We start from the raw sequence: 21,286 nt of genomic DNA on the forward strand, positions 1-21,286 counted from the left end.
TTGTGGGGCCTCCTGTCTTGTGTCTGGATTGTGTGCCTTGGGGAGGGAGGGGCCGAGGTGGGCGGGGCCCAGTGGCCTCTGTCAGCAGCCCCGGGAGGACCAGCCAGGATGCGTGAGTGGGGCTGCAGGGGGCGGTAGCGGGTTCGAGGTCCCTGTGGCCGAGACGGCACCTCCTTGGCTGTGCAGAGAAGCTGGACGAGATCCTGGCAGCTGCCACGGAGCCGGCGCTGAGGCCAGACATCGCGGATGCTGACTCAAGAGCTGCCACCGTCAAACAGCGGCCCACCAGTCGGAGGATCACCCCTGCCGAGATCAGCGTAAGCCAGCCTGGCAGCTGGGGGCGCTGGGGGATGGGTGGGGCACGGGGTCAGAGTGCCATGGCCCCTACTGGGTGTTTGTGCATTTTGGAGGGTGAGGGTCCATCATTTGGACTCCACTCTCCAGGGGTGGGGGTGAAGGACCCCATAGCGTCTCCCGAAGACACCTGGGGCCATCAGCCCTCAGAACAGCCACAGTCCAGCTCGTGCTGAGCTCTCACTCTTCTGGCGCCTCCCGCCTTCGGCAGGTTCTGTGCCACCTAGAGCAAGGACCCCAGCCGTGCTGAGGCCACAACATGGTGTCGCTGTCCCCCCCGCCCACTCCTCTCACTTGGCACCTTCTGGGCTGCTCCCGCAGCCTCACCTCGGCCATACCCAGGACCCCTGACTGCTCTGGCCCGTCTGCATCACCCCTGCCCAGTGCTGCCTATCCCTGTGGGCCCGCAGCCATGCCCCTGCTTCTTGGAGGCAGGGCCTGGGCCTGGCTTCTGGGTCAGACACCATGGGAATTAGCACTGTTGGAATTAGCACATGGGGTGTCTGATCTCAGGCTTGGGAGGAGGATGGGTGGGGCTGGATGGGCAGCTGGGGACCCCAGTGCTCTGGAACCTCCATATACCCCCACCCCCTCCAACTCTCACAGTCACTGTTCGAGCGCCAGGGCCTCCCAGGCCCAGAGAAGCTGCCAGGCTCCCTGCGGAAGGGGATTCCACGGACCAAATCTGTAGGTATGGCTGGGCTGGGAGCTGCATGGGGCTGGAGGACTGGGGCGGGGGCTGGAGTGCGTGCGGGGCTGGAGGACCCCGTCTCTCCCCACCTTTCGACTGAGGTTTCCGGTTTCTCTCTGAGTCCTGTCTCTCCCTGGCCCCAACCCAGGAATCTCATTTTTTGTGGACGTATATGGATGTGCGTGTGGGGTGTCAGCCCTTCCCCCAACCCAGAGATACTTTGCTGAAAGATACCCTTGAGGCTTCTCGCCATCTGTCACCCCCTGCCAGTGGGCACCCCCGTCTGTACTTCCCACGGACACCAGCATCCCTGTCCCTGGGTCTTCCATATCCTACCTGGCTGTGCCCCCTCCAGCCCGAGTACCTGTCACGTTTCTGATGCTAAGCTACCCTCCCCTTGAATCTGCCCTCTCCCCTCCCCCCGGCACCCCAGTTATTGCTCTGTATCTCTCCTCTCCTTCACAGCCAGTTTTCTCCGGAAGTCACCCATATTTGCTGTCTTCCATTCCCTGCCTGCCTCTCGGCCTTTTAGGGAATTGTCCATACCTGAAACTGTTCTCACCAGGGTCACCAGTGGTTTCCAGGGCGTTCCTCCCAGTGGACACATTTGATTTTGCTGCTCCCTCCTCCATGGAATTTTCCTACCCAGGGCTTCTAAGACAACACTTAACTGGTTTTGCCCTCAGTTCTCAGGCTGGACCTGTTCAGTGCCCATCGTTCCCCTGCAAGATGTGGGTCTTTCTCAAGGTTATGTCCTTAGCCTCTTTGCCTTCTGCACCTGTCTCCTTGGGGCCTCATCACATCTCACCCTTGGCCATCTCCTCTCTTGTTGACCCCAGACTGGGTCATCTAATAAGCCCCACCCACTGCTCCTCCCTTACCTGCCCACCTGTCCATCCATCCACCTACAGACATGTCCAGTTGTCTGTCCATCTGTTCACCCACTGACCTTTCCACTCGTGCATCCATTTGTCCCTGTGTACCCCACCGCTCTGTGTTCTACACACACTGGTTCATTTAGTACTTACAGGAACCCTGCTGAGGTAACACCATCAGCACCTCTGGATTATAGATGAGAAAACAGAGGTAAAATGACTTGCCCAAGGTCACACAGCTGCCTTACCTGTCTTCTATTCACTCATCTGGCCAGTTTCTGCAAACCCAATCCCTCATTCACCCCAGGACCCCAGCTGATTGATGCACACTCTAGGCTGATGCTGGGCAGGGTCTGGGGCTCAGTTGGAGGAGGTGACGTGTCTGCAGACAGCTCAGCTCAGCAGTTACATGGGGGGTGCAAAGCACATTTACTAGGGAGCACCAACCATGCTTGGGTGTCAAGAAAGGCCGGGCATGTGTGTGTGTGTTTGGGCTCAGACGTGCCAGATACTTTGCTGAGTGGGGGTTTCTGAGAGATAATGGCATGAATTGCTGACAGTAGTGGTCCTTCAGAGACCGCTATGGGTCATTTCTGTAGGTAGGAGGGTGGGGGAGAGGACACATGAGACTGCAGCTGCTTTGGAGCCAAGAGGCACTCCCCCCTCACCTCCCTGGCCTAAGCCCTGGGCATCCTCTGTGGTTTCCTCCTTATTCTCTGCCTCCCCGGACAAATTAGGGATGGCCGGCTTCCTCACCGTCCTTGCAGCCTTACCTGGCCAGGCCTCAGTGTCTTGTGCCTCAGCGTCTGGAGACCACAGCTTTGGTCTCCTCTTGACCTCCTGCCCCAGCTTCACCCTCTAGTCCATCCCTCTGGCCACAGGGGGCTTTCTGCACAAGATACCACCTCACATCCCTAGAGTTGGTCCTCTGTGGGCTCTGCCTTGCCTTGGGGCCCTGAGGCCTAGCCCCAGCGCCCTCCTGCTTCATCTAGGGACCTTTGTCTCTGCCTCCCTCTGAGTGACATCTACCAGGACTGGCTGTTCTCCACCTGCCCTCATCTGCCTGGATGGCCTGTCCCTCAGCCCCACCCAGTCTCAGTACTGACCACCACAGGTCCGCATCTAAGTGCCTGTCCTTCAGGCTGTAAGCCTCAGTGGAGACTGCCAGCTGGTCCCTGCTCACCCTCCTGGACCCTCCTGTGCTCGGTCCATGGGTGGCTCATCTTTAATCCCCCTTGCCCGAGCCTGCCGCCTGTCACCCACTTGAACGCTGGCTGAAGTGTCAGACTCCGGGACTCCTACCCCTTGTCCTGGCTACGTGGCCCTGGGCACACATCTCAAGCCTTGAAGCCTCAGGGTTGAGGTTCGCACAGAGGGCTGTACTCACAGACTGAGTACTGAGTGACTGCTCGCGGTGATGGTAGATGCAGGTCCTGCACCTTGAGGCTGGTGCGCAGAAAGTGCTGGCGAAATGCTCACGGCTGTTGTTTGGATTCCCATTTTCATCACAAGGAAAGTGACTTGTCTTTACCCTGGGTCAGAACGTGGCACGCTGACCCTCCGGCGTGTCCCGGGTGCAGTAGCTTGTCCCACGTGGCTCCGTCTCACGCACAAGCTTGTGGGTGTTGAGCTGCTGCGCAAGAAATGCAGCAGGGAGGAGACCCAGGCCGGACCTGGCGCGGAATCTGTGTCCAGCAGTGGGGGTGGAAGCCTGGCCTAAAAACGATGATGGTGGTGATGATGATGATGGCGACGACCTCAGCCACCTTCCTGGGGGCGCTGCTGGGGGCTCAGCCCTGTGCTATGAGCTTTGAATGGCTTCACTCCGCGCTTCCGTGGGAGGGCGCAGGTCTCCAGAGATGAGGAAACTGAAGCGCCAAGAGGTTAAGAGGCATCAGACAGGAAGTGGCAGGGCTGGAGCTCAAGCCTTCTCTCACACGAAAGCTCCCGCATGCGCCACGCCCCTTGCTGAGCCCTTACGCAGGACACACGCGAACAGTGCTGGGTGGGAGGCCTGCTGAGCACTGTGGTGGCCAGGGGAGGAGGTGGTCAGGAACAGGCAGGCTGCATCGTCGTGAGTTCATAAAAATGGGACCAAGCCCAGAGTGAGGCCAGGTGTAGATTCCCAAAGACTTGTTCCAGAGACCTGTGTGTCAGCACTGAGGAGCCACCCCGCCACTGTCCTTGCATCGGGCTGCCTTACACCTGCAGCCTAACCGAACACACCTGCAGCACAGGTGTACGCACTGTGTACACGGGAACACTCGGGAGGCCCTGCCCTGTCCTGGCTGGGCGGCGGGACGGTGGGGGCTCTGAGCGCCAGCCCTGACCCCGCACAGGTCCTAATGACAAGCTGAGTGCGGCAGGAAGTAGGGTTCACTTTCAGTCCATGTTGTCCATGAGAGAACTGGGGCGTAGAGGGGCTCAGGGCCTGGCCTGGGGTCACACAGCCCATAAGGAGTGAAACTAAAATACGTGTCAGGTGCTCAGCCTGCCATTCCACTGCCGCCCGCCCTCCCTCCTGCCCAGCCTTTCTGAATTTCCGCCACTAGGGCTACGGCAGTGACCTCCTGGCAGCCTCCCCCAGTCCAGTGCCCGTCGGTCTCTGGGGTAGAGCCTTTCAGGACTTCTCTTTACAAAGCCTCCCTCACCTGGGCATCGGCTCTCTCCCCGGCCACAGCCCTGCTGCCCCCTTGTCCACAGCGCGTCACTCCCGCTTGGGAGAGTTCCCGCTCATTTCTGACCATCTCCCTTCTTCCCGCCTCTGGTTGCCACCAGGGCCTCCCAGTGACACCTGCTTGTTCCACTGCTGGTGGTTCTGAGATGAGGCCTTGCGCAGTCTTGTGTGCGAAGGCCTGTGCCAGCCACCTCCTGGCCCTTCTCTGCAGTTCTGTCCCCACGACTGGGGGTGGGGGTGGGGCTGCCCCTGCCCTCCTGCGGTGTTGACCTTGGGCTCTCTCCATGTACCCAACCTGAGGAGGCAGAATTTGGGTCTTCTGTCACAGCCTCCGCTGGGGGGCCCTCCTCTCCGCTATATCTGAACGGATACCTCTCCCCAGTCTCCGCAGGAGCCCTCCCAACCCGGCGGGGACGAGCCCAGACTGGGGATCTTGCTTAGATCCCCTGCTCTGGGATCCCCCTGTCTACCCCTGATCTCATACTAGCGCCCACGCCCACCCTGACTCCGTCCTCTGGCTGGCGGCCAGCACCGCCCGCGGATTAAGAAGGCGCCTTGGCGTCCGGGACCTTGGCTGCCCTGGGGTGGGGGGTGGGTGGGGGCGGGGCCGGCCTCTGCGGACGGGGAGGGCGGGCGCCTGGGTCGGGAGGGGCCTCCTCGAAGGCCCCTGGCTCCTGGGCCGGGCTCACCGGGGCCCCTCTGTCCGCAGGGGAAGATGAGAAGCTGGCGTCCTTGCTGGAGGGGCGCTTCCCGAGGAGCACGTCGATGCAGGATTCAGTGCGCGAGGGCCGAGGTATCCCGCCCCCGCCGCAGACCGCACCGCCGCCCCCGCCCGCACCCTACTACTTCGACTCCGGGCCGCCCCCCGCCTTCTCGCCGCCGCCTCCGCCGGGCCGCGCCTATGACACCGTGCGCTCCAGCTTCAAACCCGGTCTGGAGGCGCGCCTGGGCGCGGGCGCCCCGGGCCTGTATGATCCCGGCGCGGCCCTGGGGCCGCTGCCCTACCCGGAACGGCAGAAGCGCGCGCGGTCCATGATCATCCTTCAGGACTCGGCGCCCGAGGCAGGCGACGTCCCCCGGCCCCCGCCAGCGGCCACTCCGCCGGAGCGCCCGAAGCGTCGGCCGCGGCCGCCCGGCCCCGACAGCCCTTACGCCAACCTCGGCGCCTTCAGCGCCAGCCTCTTCGCGCCGTCCAAACCTCAGCGCCGCAAAAGCCCGCTGGTGAAGCAGCTGCAGGTGGAGGATGCGCAGGAGCGCGCGGCCCTGGCCGTGGGTAGCCCTGGCCCGGCGGGCGGCAGCTTCGCCCGGGAGCCCTCGCCGACACACCGCGGGCCTCGGCCGAGCGGCCTCGACTACAGCCCCGGAGACGGCCCCGGGCTCGCGTTCGGCGGCCCGGCCCCAGGCAAGGACCGGCGGCTGGAGGAGCGGCGGCGCTCCACCGTCTTCCTGTCTGTCGGAGCCGTCGAGAGCAGCCCTCCTAGCGCAGATATGCCCTCCCTGCAGCCCTCCCGCTCCATTGACGAGCGCCTGCTGGGGGCCGGCGCCACCACCGGCCGTGACCTCCTGCTGCCCTCCCCTGTCTCCGCTCTGAAGCCATTGGTCAGCAGCTCGAGCCTTGGGCCTTCGGGCTCCACCTTCATCCACCCGCTCACCGGCAAACCCCTGGACCCCAGCTCACCCCTGGCCCTTGCCCTGGCTGCCCGGGAGCGGGCTCTGGCCTCCCAGGCGCCCTCCCGCTCCCCCACACCTGTGCACAGCCCTGACACCGACCGCCCTGGGCCCTTGTTTGTGGATGTGCAGGCTCGTGACACTGAGCGAGGGCCCCTGGCCTCCCCAGCCTTCTCCCCGAGGAGCCCCGCCTGGGTTCCTGTGCCTGCTCGCAGGGAAGCCGAGAAAGCTCCCCGGGAGGAGCGGAAGTCACCGGAGGACAAGAAGTCCATGATCCTCAGCGTCCTGGACACATCCCTGCAGCGGCCAGCCGGCCTCATCGTCGTGCACGCCACCAGCAATGGGCAGGAGCCCGGTGGGCTGGGGGCCGGAGAGGAGCGCCCGGGCACCCCAGAGCTGGCCCCGGCCCCCACGCAGTCGGCCGTGGTGGCAGAGCCCCTGCCTAGCCCCCGGGCCCAGCCCCCTGGCAGTACCCCGACCGACCCCGGGCTGGGCCAGGGCAGCTCAGAGGAGGAGCCAGAGCTGGTATTCGCCGTGAACCTGCCGCCGGCCCAGCTGTCCTCCAGCGATGAGGAGACCAGAGAGGAGCTGGCCCGCATCGGACTCGTGCCGCCTCCTGAAGAGTTTGCCAATGGGGTCCTGCTGGCCACCCCACTCCCTGGCCCAGGTCCCTCGCCCGCCACGCTGCCAGGCCCGGCCTCAGGGAAGCCGAGCAGCGAGCCGCCCCCTGCCCCCGAGTCCGCAGCGGATTCGGGGGTGGAGGAGGCTGACACGCGCAGCTCCAGTGACCCCCACCTGGAGACCACGAGCACCATCTCCACAGTGTCCAGCATGTCCACCCTGAGCTCGGAGAGTGGGGAACTCACCGACACCCACACGTCCTTCGCCGACGGACATACTTTTCTACTCGAGAAGCCACCAGTGCCTCCCAAGCCCAAGCTCAAGTCCCCGCTGGGGAAGGGGCCGGTGACTTTCAGGGACCCGCTGCTGAAGCAGTCCTCCGACAGCGAGCTTATGGCCCAGCAGCATCATGCCGCCTCCGCCGGGCTGGCCTCCGCTGCCGGGCCTGCTCGCCCTCGCTACCTCTTCCAGAGAAGGTCCAAGCTGTGGGGGGACCCCGTGGAGAGCCGGGGGCTCCCCGGGCCCGAAGACGACAAGCCAACTGTGATCAGTGAGCTCAGCTCCCGCCTGCAACAGCTGAACAAAGACACCCGCTCCCTGGGGGAGGAGCCGGTTGGCGGCCTGGGCGGCCTGCTGGACCCCGCCAAGAAGTCGCCCATCGCGGCAGCTCGGTGAGCAGGGCGGTGTGGGGAGGGTCCTGTCCCCTGTCCATGCCCACCCCGTTCTTCCTCTTGTCCTTCCACGGTTCCCTCTGTTCCTCCTCCACAGCCCGTGCTGTCCCCTCCCTCACCTGTCCGTGGCACCCATCCCTGTGCTTCTCCGGTCCACATCTTTGTCCTTTATCTGGCCTTGCTTTACCTGTCTGAGACCGAAGGCTCTTTCAGCGATCTGAAATATCAGGGGTTCTGTTCTCTCTGTCCCTGTCGGTGCTGGCAGTGGGAGCTGGGCACCCACCGGAGACCCAGGCTGGCCATGAACGCCTTCACAGCCCTCCTGGAGGCTCCCTGCCGCGGGGTCCCTGTGCTCTCGCTCTCACACCTGACGTAGCTGCCTCTGCTACCATCAAGGGTCGTTCTCTGGTCCACACTCAAGGTGCAGCTCTCCCCCACCCCCACCCCAGCTACTTGGCTTCTCTGTGGCCACATGGCTGTCCCACGTGGCCAGTGCCATCGTTCCTCACTTCCTTTCGTAGCTGCCTTGCTTCCTTTTGAAACCTGGAGTACACTGGACCCTTTTCCTCTTAGGACCCACCACCAGTTTCCCGTTTTCTGCCCCGGAAACATTTCTGTTCTGTCTCTCAGCACCGCCTCAGAGTCTCTCAAGCACAGGTCCCTGTGCGTGATTTTCAAAGTGCATCGGGAAGCCATTCTTGGGCGGAAATCATGCCGTTTTTCTGTACCTCTGTCCACTCTCTCTTCTCCATACTTTACCCGTTCCTCTGTCCTCCCCGCCCACTTCCTACACAAGGTGGGGACTTAAAGAGGCCACATGGTGCCCTGGAAGTGGGGGGAGGGGCCGAGCAGGGGGCTGGGGTGCTGCTCTGGCTGGGGTGCTGTTCTGGCTGGGCAGAAGCTGCCAGAGCCTCTGGGCTCATCCCTTGGCCCTTTCCTTGAGGACCTCATTCCCAAGGCTCCGCCCCCAAGGGGTGCCTCCTCGGGCCTGTGGGCTCCAGGCTTGCTGGCGGGAGAGCTGGTTCCTGCCCACGAGTGGTCTGAGGCAGAGCTGGCCGCCCCCTGGCCAGCCGTCGTCTGCCTTCGCCTTCTGTGCCCCGTAGCCCTCCCCCACCTCTGGCTTTGTGGGTAGCACTTGGGTTGCCACCTCCTGAGTCCTTCTCGCCGCCCTGAAGACCAGCCTAGTGAGTCTTTCCTGCCAGCCTTGGGAGGCAGAGTTCACAGAGCAGTGAGGCATCCAGGTCTTGCGCACAAGGGCTTGTCTCATCTACTTTCTTCCAGCTGAGGACTCGAAGGATAAGTGGGGGCTCGGGAGACGAGTGACGCCTCTCCCGCGTGGTTGGGCAGCGCTGCCCTCCAGCTCCCGTCACCCCAGGCTTGCGCCGGGGCCCTCCCCTTTTCATCTCTTCCAACTCCCAGTTGAATGTGAAAGCCCTCTTCCCAGCAGGGCGATGTTTAAAGTGCCCTTCGAGTGGGTGTCAGGGGTGTGGCCAGGAGTGTCCAGTTGCAGTGAGCAGCCCAGATCCTAGGCCTCTGTGGAACAGAGGGCGGGGATCCCTGATACAGCCTGGACCAGTCCCCATCTTCGCTCTCTGTTTCTCCCCCCTCCACCAGCCCTTCCTTTCCTCTGTGCCCCTTGGTCCTGATGAAAATTAAAGCCATTGACAGCGGGTAGCACAGTGCCCGGCACAGTGCAGGCCTCAATAAAACATTTGCTAAACGGACGAAAGAACAAAGCTAAACGCAAGTGCTGTCTCTTGTGACTTGAGGTCTAGGGAGGTGGCTTAGGACAAATGCCACAGAAGGACAGACACTTGGTTGAGGTTTGCTGGTTGTCGAGCCCCTTGGCCGAGCTCAGGAGAGCCCAGGTGTTGCCTTAGCTCTGCTGGCTCCTGTGGTGCAGCTGGGCCGTCACAGGGCAGGAGGAGGTGGTCTCTGGGCTGGACCTGCCGCCATGTCCCTCACGGTCGTCCTCAGCGTTTCCCCTTCGTCACGGCGAGGCGCTCTTGGCCAGTGGGTCTGGGTCATGCCAGAACCTGTGTTTGTTTCCTTTCTTGGAAGTGGTGTGGGGGAGGGGCAAGGCCAGCAGTTCCAACCTGTACATCCCATCTGTCCTGCAGGCCCACGGGAGAGTGAGCCTCTTTCCCTCAGGAGTTCCTGCAGAATCCCGGCCTCCGATTGGCTTCGTGTGGATCCCCTGCCTCCCCTGAAACGGTCACTGGGGTCAGGGAGGCATCGGGCTACTGTTGGCCAGGCCTGCCTCATATGCTATCCTGGGAGCCAGGGCATGGGGTCAGCCAGAGCTACCGGATGGGTGCTGAGTGAGGGGGGCGGGTGTCCAAAGGAACGTCAGGTGCTGTTCCCAAAGGTGCCAGATGCTGGAGAGCCTGAAACAAGAGGCTCCCTGTGCCACGGCATTCACCAGCTCTGGCACCTGGCTTTGTTCCCTGACATCGGCCTGGGGTCAGGGGGCCCTGGATCCCCACCTCAGCAGCTTGCATCTGAGTTTGTATTCTTGGACAAACCACTTAACCTCAGTGAACTTCAGTCCCACCCCTGTGAAATGGTGAGGGTGACCAGGCCCTCAGGCGGGCCGGTAGGAGGACTCTTAGGGTCCTTACGGGAAAATGAGCGCTCTGCACTGGAAAAGGCCAAGTCACGTTACCTCCTCTTCAGAGCAATTCTGTTCGATGGATAATAATAGAATCTCCATTTTCCAGACGATAAAATTGAGCTTCTGAGGAGATCCATTCCAGCCAGCAGATGGTGGCATCTGGCCTCAAGCCCCACTCTCTGTCCACTGGAGTATGGGGCCTCTGTCATTCAGCCGCTTCTAGTGACAGACACTGTGTTTCTGTGCCGCAGTCCCCTCACACAGAAGTGCGTGTGTTCGTTCTGTAGACCGAGCCTCTGTCTATCGGTCAGGTGTGTGACAGACAGCACGTGGGTTCTGAAATCACCTGCGTTTGAGCCCAGCCAGTGCCGCTCGAGAGGCCCAGCAGCTCCCGTCTGCCCTGCGCTTCCACTCCCACTTCCCTCTACATTTCCTTCTGCTGCTGTTCACCCTTCCTTCCTTCCTTCCGTCCTCTTACGTGCCCCTTCTTGCCCTCGGACCTGGGTGGAACCATGGCCCCCGGGGTGGGCCCCACTGCCTGTCCTGGACCCTTTACTTCTGGCCCCTGGCAGGTGGCTGAGCGGAGACGCTGTGGCCACGTCCAGTCAGCCCCGCACGTGGCCGGCAGTGGCTGTGGTGCCCATCGGCGCTGCTGGGCAGCTCTTGTTTTGCCGCCAGCGGTGGCTAGAGTCTGACACTCATTTCTCACACAGCGATAAAAGTGCTAGTGATACTGTCTTTCAGAGACATGTCCAAAGTGCAGGAAGTTCTGATGTCCCAGCGGGGCTGTTTCCTTCCCAGGATGGATCCTAGCTGAAGCCCTAGGGCAGTTGCCACGGCCACCCAGTGGGTCACACCCCTGTGCCTTGTCCACTGGCCCCCATGTGTTCCCTCGCAGGCCTGCCCCTCTCCTCACCCGACAGACACCACAAGAGAGGAAGCGCCTGCTCTGCCCACCTTCCTCGCTGGCAGCTCAGTCTAGGCTCCGGCGTCCTTCCCCCGCAAGACACTCTGCGGCCCGAGGTCTAGGAAGACCTCAGAAGGGGAAGGGGACGTTACCCCTTATGTCACGGACTTGAAGCACCTTGTGGAAATGGCACTGGGGCATCCGGAAGGCCCATGGCCTTTGGCTTTTTGGAACTTTGATCCCAGACCATCCACCTCTTTATGCTTCTGGCTTTGGGTCTAGCCTGATAGGCAGAACATTTGTCTGCTCAGAGCCCCACATCTGCTCTGAACTCCCTTTGTCTTCCAGACCCCGCGGGTGGTCTGAAGGGCACATGTCTCTGAGCCCCACAGCAATACTCAGTTTTGCTGTGGCCCTCAGTTTGACACCTGTCTGACCGTCACATCTGATGTTACAGAAAAAAGTTCATGGCGAAATAGCTTTGGAAACCCAAAGTTGATGAGGTTTCTTTCCTGCAGTACTTCTCAGAACTTTTGATGTGCTGTGTGCTGTGGTCTCGGACAGCTTCTTTAGTAGATCACTAATTAGCATCCCACAGAAGACGCACGTTTCTGCGATGGTGGAGAAACCCCGCCCTGGGGACCTACTGTGAGCTCTGTCCTGCTAGCCCATCTGACAGGGATCTGGATAAAGCCATACATGACTGCAGGTGCCTCAGGGCTTATTCTTTTGAAACTGGACCTGTTGTTTGCCGGCCAGTGCAGGGCACAGGGGCCAGGATGTGCTCTGTCCTTGCGGAGGTCCTCACAGGTTGGGGGCCTGTGAGGTGTGTTTTTGCAGCAGATGTGATCAGGGCTTCAGGAGTTCACGGAACTCTGCTAGGGGAGCGGGAAGGGGTCACAGAGGAGGGGTCATAGGGGCATCTGGGTGCATCAAGGTTGGAGCCATGACCTAGTGTGGGCGGTGAGAAGTTAGGGCTGGAGTGAGACACAGAGACCAGAGAGAGTGCAATGGGACGCTCACAAGCCCGTATGTAGTTTGTGCTTCTGTTGAGGAGTATTTCCGTTAATGAGGCTCTTAAATTTCAAAAGGCCACAGGCCTAGACCTGCCCTGCGTGAGTGCAGTGGCAGAAGGCTCCAGGCAGGGACCAGGGCCGGAGTGGGCTTTTTCTTGCCTGTTGGCACCAATGGGTTGACAGGCAGTCGAGCCTGAGAGTGACATGTCACGTTGTTTTCTAACGTTTTTTTCAGTGCATATTGTGTTCCTGGCTTTGAGCTAGGCACCAAGCGTCAAGGATAGCAATTAGGAAGTGAGAGGAAAGGTCCCGAGTGAGAGCGCGGAAGGTCTGGGTCCGAGGTGGCTGCGGGCGAGGAGGGCCAGGGTTAATGCTGGGAGTTGGTGGCGCATCGGCCATGGCGGGGAGGATGGAGCGGCTGATGGTGGCTCGCAGGCCTCTGGTGTGAACAGGACTGGGGCGAGGGAGAGCGTGTTTGGAGACCCCAGGAGAGGTCTGGGGAGAGTCGTTGGCTTCACATGTGGCCTTCTTGGCCACATCGGTCACAGGAAAGGGTGGGAGTGGGTGACACGGCCTGGGAGAAAGTGCGAACTGAGAGGGGAGCCCATCTAGGAAGGAAGGGGTAGAGGAGAGGGTGCCGGGCGCGGGGTGGTGGGGCAGGAGCAGACCTCACTGGTCAAGGAGTCACGAGGAAGCAGGCAGTGCAAGGTTCAGACACTGGTGGCGAAGTTGCTGGGGAGTGTGGAGCCTGGCTGAGACGTCTGGGGAAAGACCGGAAGGCGTCCAGGGGTGCTGTGCCTAGTGAGGTGCCACATGTTAGAGAGTGGGTGGCCCAGAAGCCCTCTGGGAGGCTGGCAGCGGTTGTGATGTGGCCATGCCGCGGTCAGAGCCTGGCTGGGGAGGCCGTCAGACAGCTCAGAGTGGCGATGGACAGCAATGGCCCTGCAGAGGTGGTGTGGAAACATGTGGACCTTGACCATGGACGCTCCCGGGTGCCTGGCCTGGGACAATGTGGGAAGTGCCCTGTTCCCCAAGAGGAAGGGGAGAAGCAGCAGACCTCTGGGCCGTGGGCATCCCCGGCCACTCCCTGCTATGCCCTGGGGCCTTAGGAGTGTGACCCGCCCTCTCCCCTGCGCTCCGCTGGGTCAGTCCCTCACTCATGGTACCTCCTGGCACCAGCCCTAGCCTCTGGCAGGTGCCCACCTCCCCACACCCAGTATCTCCCCTCGGCAGGGTCTCCCTGGTGCTTCTGAGCCAGTCTGCCCTCATCCTAGGCCCCCAGCTCACCCCCTGCCAGGGCTCCAGACCGTGCTCCAGGGGACTCTGGGGGTGGGCCACGCAGAACTGCATCCCGAGATGCAGGTCCCCGTGCCAGGGTGGGATGCTTGAGGCCCCGGGGTGCGGGAGGGCCCAATCCCCCAGCACTGCCCCCTCGCCCTCTCCCTAGCAATCACGACCACTTGGGCACCTACCACGTCCTTGGCACCCTCCCCCACCCTCCACTGCCGCCCCACTTTGCTCCGGAACCCAGGCGGTACCGTGGAGGTCAGACGTGGGAGAGGGGAGGGTCTCTTCTGGTGATCGGTGCCTGTTCCTTGAGCCCATCACCCCAGGCGTCCTTTGAGTCCCTCTCTGCTGGGTGGGGGAAGCATGGTCTGGCCTCTTCAAGAGGCTCTGCTCTGGGTCTGAGCAGGTGGGCGAGGCAGCAGGGACAGAGGCTGAGGAGAGGGAGCCAGTGGAAGGCAGTGGAAACCAGGCTGAGTGGGAGGGACAGAGTTGGGTCTCCAGCGGGAGGCTCACCTTGCACGGCTGAGACGGGAAGAGACCAAACCTGCTTTCAGGCGAGGAGGGATGCTCAGGGTGCCCGTGCAGTGTGGGACAGGTGCCAGTCAGGGTAGCACAGAGGTGGGTGGGGGAACCCAGGGGAGGGGTCCTTAGCCCAGTGTGGGCAAGGGCAGGGAGAGGGAGGTGCGATGGCAGCTGGAGAGAGGCCCTTCAGGCAGCAGCAACACAAGGGGACACGAAGCATCCCCAAGTGCCAGGGGTCTGCTGAGCAGCTGCCACACAGGGCTCTTAGTAAAGCCTGTGGATGGACACCACTGTGGTCTGCACTTCACAGACCAGAGAACAGCTCACAGGCAAGCCAGGAGCCCACCCAGCTCTGCCCACGTCGTGCCTGCACTTTCCTTCCTCCAGCAGCTCCAGATGTGTTCCCTCCCATCTCACCTGGGCCCACTGCACCTGAATCCCTCCCTTACTGGGTATCTGGCCAGGGGGCCCCTGCACCTGGCTGCCCTCCCTGTGGTCGTGACTGGGGGCCATGTGCCTGCTTTGAGGGCCTGGGCCGCTAACACTCTCTCTCATTGCTCTCTCCCGCCCATCTGCATGTGGCTGCTCTGTCTAGCTGCGCGGTGGTCCCGAGCGCCGGCTGTGTAAGTGAGCATGCCCATCCCATGCCTCTCGCTGTCTGCGCTGCACCTGCCCGCCTGGATCTCTGCTCTGCGTGGCTTCATGGGGCTTTGGTGCCACTGACGGCCCCATGAGGCTTCCCGTGGCCACAGTAGGGGATAGGGAAAGAAACGGGGTGGAGGTGGCCTGGGATCTAGGAGTGGGTTTTCTCTGGAGGCGTTCCCCCAGCCAGGCCTCCCACCATGGCCATGCTGGGGGGCGTGGCGGGGCTGAAGACCTGGGGTCCTATCAGGTGATGCTGGGAAGTGAAGACCCATCTGTGTGTGTGTGCGTGTGCGTGTGTGTGTATGTGTGTGTGCGCGTGCACATGTGCTGCTGTCACTGTCGTGAGCAGGCCACTGCCACTCCTGCCGCTGCTGCTGCATGTGTGTAACACACGTGGGTGCTGCCGCTGCTGCTGTGCGCTGTCCTGTGCGGGGAGGCCGAGTGTCATGGGTGTGTTGCTGCCTCACGCCTGCCCTGCACGTGCCGCCGCTCTGTGTGGGTGTGAACGCCGCCTCGTGTCTGTCTCAGACCTCATGGACTTGTTCCGTCTTGTGCTGCCACCAGCCTGTACCACGACTCAGCCAGCCGTGCGGCCAGCCCAGGTCTTTCTGGGTCCCCTCATGATGACAGAGGGGGAAGTGGTGTGTGGGAGAAGTGGTGAGGGGTCTTGCCGGAGTCTTACTCTCCAGGGTGTGGGTGGACGGGGCACTGTCCAGAGCTGGTGTCCCGGGCTGTCAGAAATGCGGTGGGAAGCCCTTTGCCCCAGCGGCTGTCTTTCCCCTGGCAGCCTGCCCTTGGAGCCCGCAAAGAGTGGAGGGGGCCAGGGGTTTTACTCCTCGTGGGCCGCTCAGTCTAGGGCCCCGCCTCCCCCAGCAGGGCACTGGCTCTGAGTCTGAGGACCGGGCCAGAGTAACCACAGGACCCTACCCTCCTTTCTTCCTCTGGCCCTGAGGCTACCCACCGAGTCCCAGGCCACCCCCTCCCGCCCCCACCCTCCCACAGTCCTCCTGGCCGCTGGCCCCCGCCCCTCCGCCCACCCCCACCTGGCCTAGTGCCCCTCACCTGGCCTTGACCCCCTCTCCCTCCGCAGGCTCTTCAGCAGCCTCGGTGAGCTGAGCACCATCTCAGCGCAGCGCAGCCCTGGGGGCCCGGGCGGCGGGGCCTCCTACCCGGTGCGGCCCGGCGGCCGCTACCCAGTGGCGCGGCGCGCCCCGAGCCCAGTGAAGCCCGCGTCGCTGGAGCGGGTGGAGGGGCTGGGGGCGGGCGCGGGGGGCGCGGGGCGGCCCTTCGGCCTCACGCCCCCCACCATCCTCAAGTCGTCCAGCCTCTCCATCCCGCACGAGCCGAAGGAGGTGCGCTTCGTGGTGCGCAGTGTGAGCGCGCGCAGCCGCTCGCCCTCGCCTTCGCCGCTGCCCTCGCCAGCGCCTGGCCCCAGCCCCGGGGCCCCCAGCCCGCGCCGGCCCTTCCAGCAAAAGCCCCTGCAACTCTGGAGCAAGTTCGACGTGGGCGACTGGCTGGAGAGCATCCACTTGGGCGAGCACCGCGACCGCTTCGAGGACCACGAGATCGAGGGCGCGCACCTGCCGGCGCTCACCAAGGACGACTTCGTGGAGCTGGGCGTCACGCGCGTGGGCCACCGCATGAACATCGAGCGCGCGCTCAGGCAGCTGGACGGCAGCTGACGCCCCCCCGACCCCCACGCCCGCGCCCTGCCGGCAGGGTCCCCCACCTCCGCCCCCGGGCCGCGGGCTCGGCCCGCCCCCTAACCCCCACCCCAACGGCGCCCGGGCCAGGAATGTTGCATGAATCGTCCTGTTTGCTGTTGCTCGGAGACTTGCCCTGTACATTGCTTAGTGCCCTCCCAGGCCGTCGAGCCCCACCCAGCACACGGTCAGGAAGGGCGCGGGCCGTGGGGCGGGGGTGGGGGGGGGCTGGAGCGGGAGGGGGTTGGGGACGGGGGTGCTCCGGCCTGACCATCTCCCGCTCAGCTCCTGGTGGCTACTTTCGCAGAGGGGGGAACCTAGTCCAGCATGCAAGGTCAAGACACACCTTGGTGACTCGGGGGGAGGGGGGAGACATTGGGGTTCTCGGTTGGGGGCCAAGGAGCCCCCCCTGTTTTGCATATTTTAATCCACTCTATATTTGGAACGAGAAAAGGAACAAATATCTCTGTCCTCAATAGCTTCCCTTCCCCTCCCCTCCAGCCCCCCACTGGTTCCGCTGCGGCTGCCCAGTCTTCCATCTCTGGCCCCTCAACTGCCACTGCCACCCCACATGGGGCGGGGGATGCTCCAGCTGGTCTGGGGTTGGCCAGGGTCCTAGTAACCCGCCCTGGGGCCCCGGCTGGGCCCTCTCCCCTCGCTGAGCTATAGTGTGCCCCACCGACCCTTCAGGTGCTGCGTGGAGGAGGGGCGGCAGGCAGCGAGTCCTGCTGGGCACTAGCAAGGTCAGATGGCCTGGGAGACCGTGGCCCTGGACCAGGGGTGGGGTGGGGGTGGGGTGGGAGGGCAGGGCCCTGGCACCCGCCCCCAGCTATCTCTCTCACAGGGTCCCTCCCCAGTAGGGGTCTAGCCTCCTCCCCACGCTGCTGGGCGACTACAGCAAAGAAGCCTCCCCGCCTCAGACCTGAAGTCTCCAGTTCCGCCCTGTGTGTGTGCGCACATGTGCGAGTGTGTGAATCTCGGGGTGCGACTGAGTGCATCGGAGCCCCGCGTGTGCCTGACTGGAGAGCGGTCCCTAGGGGCCACTCTGGACTAGTGTAGGGGCTTCGGAAGCGTGCACAGGGTGCGTGCATGGGTGTGTGCCTGTGAAAGCACCCCGTCTCCACTTCCAAAGAAAGTCAGAGGTCGTCTTGCACACTGGGACCTGCTGTTTGCCCAGCCTGTCCCTCCAGAGCCTCGCCGAGCCTGCGTGGGCCTTCTTGGCGAAGGCATGCTGCTTGGGAGAGGCCCCCAGGGGCCCCTGGAGGCAGTGCTCTCCCCCCCCCCCCCGTCGGGCTTCATAGGGGCAGCCCTAGAGCCAGGCCACTGCGAGCCCTGGGGAGAGGCAAAGGCCCCGGCGGGCACCCCAGCCCCCCTTACTGTGACTACTCACACTCAGCAATGACCTGTGGGGCGGGGGGCCCGGGACGTTTTTAAACCTAGGCTGTGGAGTCTGGACTAAGCTCCATCCACGTCACTCACAAGTTTCTGTTTATATTTCTAGCTTTTTTTAATAAAAATTAAAAAACCCAGAAAACAGAAGTTTTCACAGCCCAGGGACCTGGCACGCCGGTCTGTGCCCACCTGCCCCGCCCCCAGCCCGCTGGCCCCATTCCCTGGGCGGATTCACACCCAGTAACCCTTTCACCGAGAGACCAGGTCACACACACAGCAGCAGTCACTGTAACAGACTGCCACATACACACTCGTCTCACACTCACCTGTGGGTTTTTGGTTCCGTTCAATTTGGGTTTTTAACTTTACAGGGTCAGTTCTGCTTCACCCCTCCTTTTGTATGGAGTTCCAGCTGGGGGATTTCACCCCCTGCTCCAGTCCTGAGGCCTCCTGACCCTGACGTTGTGATACACCCCACAGAGATCTATGTTTCTTATATTATTATTATTGATAATAATTATTATAATATTATTATGTAATAAATTTATAAGAAATGAAACCATCTCTCTGTTGCCTGCTTGAGAGGAGGTGTTGGGAGCACAAACTCTGCTGTCCCTTGGACAGCTCACACAGACCTCCCCGGCCTCAAGTAAGCATTCAGCCACACGCCGCGATCACCTGCAGATCCCCGTCTCTGACCCAGTCTCTCTGCTGAGCTCCACGCCCACGTGCCCGGCTTCTCCGTGCCTCTCTCTCTCTCCAAGTCCTGCTGGACCTGAGCCCATGCTTCCTGAGCTGGAAGCTTCGCCCTCTGCTCACCAGCTCAGTGAATGACACCTTCTGAGCTATAAGTCCGGTTGTCCTCCGTGGCCTCTGTCCACTTTTCCCCCTGGTATCCAGTTGTCCCTAAATTCTGCTGCTCCTGTCTTTGAACCCTCTTCTGTCTACCCGTGCTTTCCAGCCCCCAAGGCTTCTGCCCACGTTCAGGCCTTCTCCCCTCTGAGCCAGCTGCCACCAGCCACTGATGGGGCAAGTGCTGTGTGGCACCTGGTGGGGGCTGGTAGCTCGCGGGAAGGGCAGAGGCACCTCTAAGAGTGAAAGGAGGAGGAACAGTGAGGCGAGACGGCCAAGGAGACCCAGAGGGAGCCGTGGAAGGGCGGAGACTGCGGGGCCCAGGTCTGAGAGAGGGCCAGAAGCCGCAGAGGTGGGCTATCAGACCCGTTGGGCACCAGTCGCCCGGTGGGGTTTTAGGAGGGGCAGTGGGTGCACAGCCTGGCCACGCTGGGTCAAGGTGGAATGTGAATGTGACACACGACAAATGTAGACCTCGATTCAGGATGGGGCCTGGGCGACGCCTCCAGGGAAGCGTGAGGATCCCAGGGAGAGTAAGAACGGTGGATGGGTGAAGCCTTGTGGGCAGAAGGGGGGTGGACTCAGGAGTCTTTACCCGGAGGTGGGGGGAAGGCAGAGAAGCTCTGAGGAGCAGGTGAAGGTCTGGACGGCCTGCAAAGGAAGGTGAAGGCCCCAGTGAGGCTGCGACGGCGACTGCTTGGCAGTGGGACCTTGAGAGAGGCTCATCGTCTGTCTAGAAAGCCCCCCAGTTTCAAATTTTCAACACTTTCCAATTTTGGCTTCGTTTTCAAGTTAGAAACAGTGGTCATCCTACAGAAGAGGCCAAGAAGGGAGTCGAGGAGTGGGGGCCTGGGAGGGCCCGGGTGTGCGGGGCAGAGGTGGGGCCCCGACTCGCTCTGGGCCTGAGCGCCGTGGCAGCTGGGGCGCTGAGCTCCTCTGAGCTGCGTGTGGAACCCTGGGCCTCCCCGGAACTGGGCCCGGGACTTGGGGCGAGTCCAGCTTTCCAGTGGAGGAGAGGAAGAGCTCGGCAGTGGGAGCCGCCTTCCCTGGGAATGGCGTTGCCGTCCCGGCCCCCGGGGGTCTGGGGAGACCGATGTCCCCACGGGTCGGAAGCCACCCCAGTGCCTCAGAAAATGGGTCAGAACCTTCCAGATCTATACCAGAGAAGCCTGCAGCGGCAGGTGGAGAGATGGCAGAGGGACACAGGGCTGAGTGAGCTGAAGCCTCCAAACGCCTGTGACCACTTTCTCACTCTGGACTATGAACTCCCTGCCCCGCCTCTGCCTCGTCACGACCTCAGAATGTTCCAGCTTTATCCTCTCAGGGGCCCCAAGCAACTCACCAGTGCTCTCTCTGGAACCCGGAGCAGAGGCTGTGGCTCCAACCCTCCCTTACCACCAGCCGCCCCCAAGGTCCTGGGGGCACTAAGGCTGGCTGGACGATGAGGTTTCTTCTCTGCCGGGGGCCGTGCTGGAGAACAACAGAGGATGGGAGAAGTGAGGGAGGGGCCGGTGGGAGCCGGCAGAGGTTAAGGGTCAGTGTGAGGAAGACGGGGTGGGAGTTGGACTGTTCAGGTGAGTGGGGTGCAGAGTGCACAGGGGCAGGGCGGAGGGCTGGGGTCAGCTAGAGGGCCACGTCGGGGTGGGGAGGGAGTGGGACTGGAGACTGGGGAGAAGGAACCTCGCGGGGAGGGGTACGGGAGCCCCACCTTGGCCTGAGCCCAGCCCCCAGTAGCCATTGAGACCCCATCCTCTGGGCCCGGAATCCTAACTGTCCTGTACCTTCCCACCTCCCTCCTTTGCTCTTGGGAACAGCGTGGAGAAGGCCAACGCAGTCACTCTTCCATTAGGTTTAACGACAAAATTAAGCCTCTGCTGGTCCGTGTGCCTATCGCTCAACCCATGACTGTGGCCGGGAGCAGGTGCTCTAACCCCTCCAAGACTCAGAAGTGGGCGCTACTCTGAAGAGTCAAACAATAATTGTCTTCTGGGATCTAGACATTGGGTCTTCAATCTTTGTTACTGCATAACCCCTAAATGTTTTGAAAAACTGGGTACCACTTTTCATTTTGAAGTTTATATGTTACATTTTCATCCTATATTTTGGAAAACTTGCAAAAGTTATGATTTCCAGAAAATTGTACATATTAACATTTAAAATAAATGGTTACATCATTCTGTTAAATGACTCTCATGGATCTAAATACTGGATCAATTTTATGCCCATCAAAATCCTGTAAAAACACCTGAATAACCTTTTCTTTAACAAGCAAACCTTTAATATCACTTATAGAGTTCCTATTGCCATTTCTTGAACTATATTTCCAAAGCCTTTTTTGGTTACCTTATCAGGCACAGTCTGACACTGAGTTAAAATAAGCAAGGCCTCAGGTTGGTGAAATAGGACCTCGAAATCTTCAGATAGAAGAGGTGAGACCACCTGAGATGAGAGAGAGGAGAGAGAGAGAGAGAGAGAGAGAGAGAGAGAGACCTTGAACACTTATGTAAGGCAGAAGAGTCCTCCTGAAAGTCAAGTAGAAGAAACAAGTCCTGTGACACTCAGGTATGGGAAGTAAGAGATCCTAACAGATAAAGTATCTAAGAGCCCTGAAACGGATGGAGGGGAGATGAATCCTCCTTACGCTCAGGGAGCGGAGAGGGAGACCTCCCGACATGCAGTAGCAGAGAGGAAAATCTCGTGACACTCCAATAGTTGATATCTTTGAGACCTGATTGCATTTATATAAGGGAAATAAAACCTCCCGCTTGGCAGGAAGGGAAATAATGAATCT

At 61.5% G+C, this 21,286-nt stretch overlaps 1 protein-coding gene across 4 annotated transcripts in view; it reads left to right on the top strand.

Annotated features, from left to right (window-relative positions):
• Positions 1-17,910, top strand: part of SHANK3 (SH3 and multiple ankyrin repeat domains 3) — a 50,341-nt gene extending 32,431 nt beyond the window's left edge. For 3 of the 4 annotated variants that reach the window (XM_060025913.2, XM_060025914.2, XM_060025915.2), the window contains 4 exons: positions 187-317; positions 961-1,045; positions 5,307-7,557; positions 15,639-17,910. In XM_060025913.2, the coding sequence (XP_059881896.1) occupies positions 187-317; positions 961-1,045; positions 5,307-7,557; positions 15,639-16,230 (3,059 nt within the window). In that variant the 3' untranslated portion in view covers positions 16,231-17,910. The other variant, XM_060025916.1, reaches the window with a different exon arrangement.
• The last annotated feature ends 3,376 nt before the right edge of the window (positions 17,911-21,286 follow it).

This window comes from Delphinus delphis, chromosome 11 (assembly GCF_949987515.2).
Source record: "Delphinus delphis chromosome 11, mDelDel1.2, whole genome shotgun sequence".
In the NCBI taxonomy this organism is placed as follows: domain Eukaryota; kingdom Metazoa; phylum Chordata; class Mammalia; order Artiodactyla; family Delphinidae; genus Delphinus; species Delphinus delphis.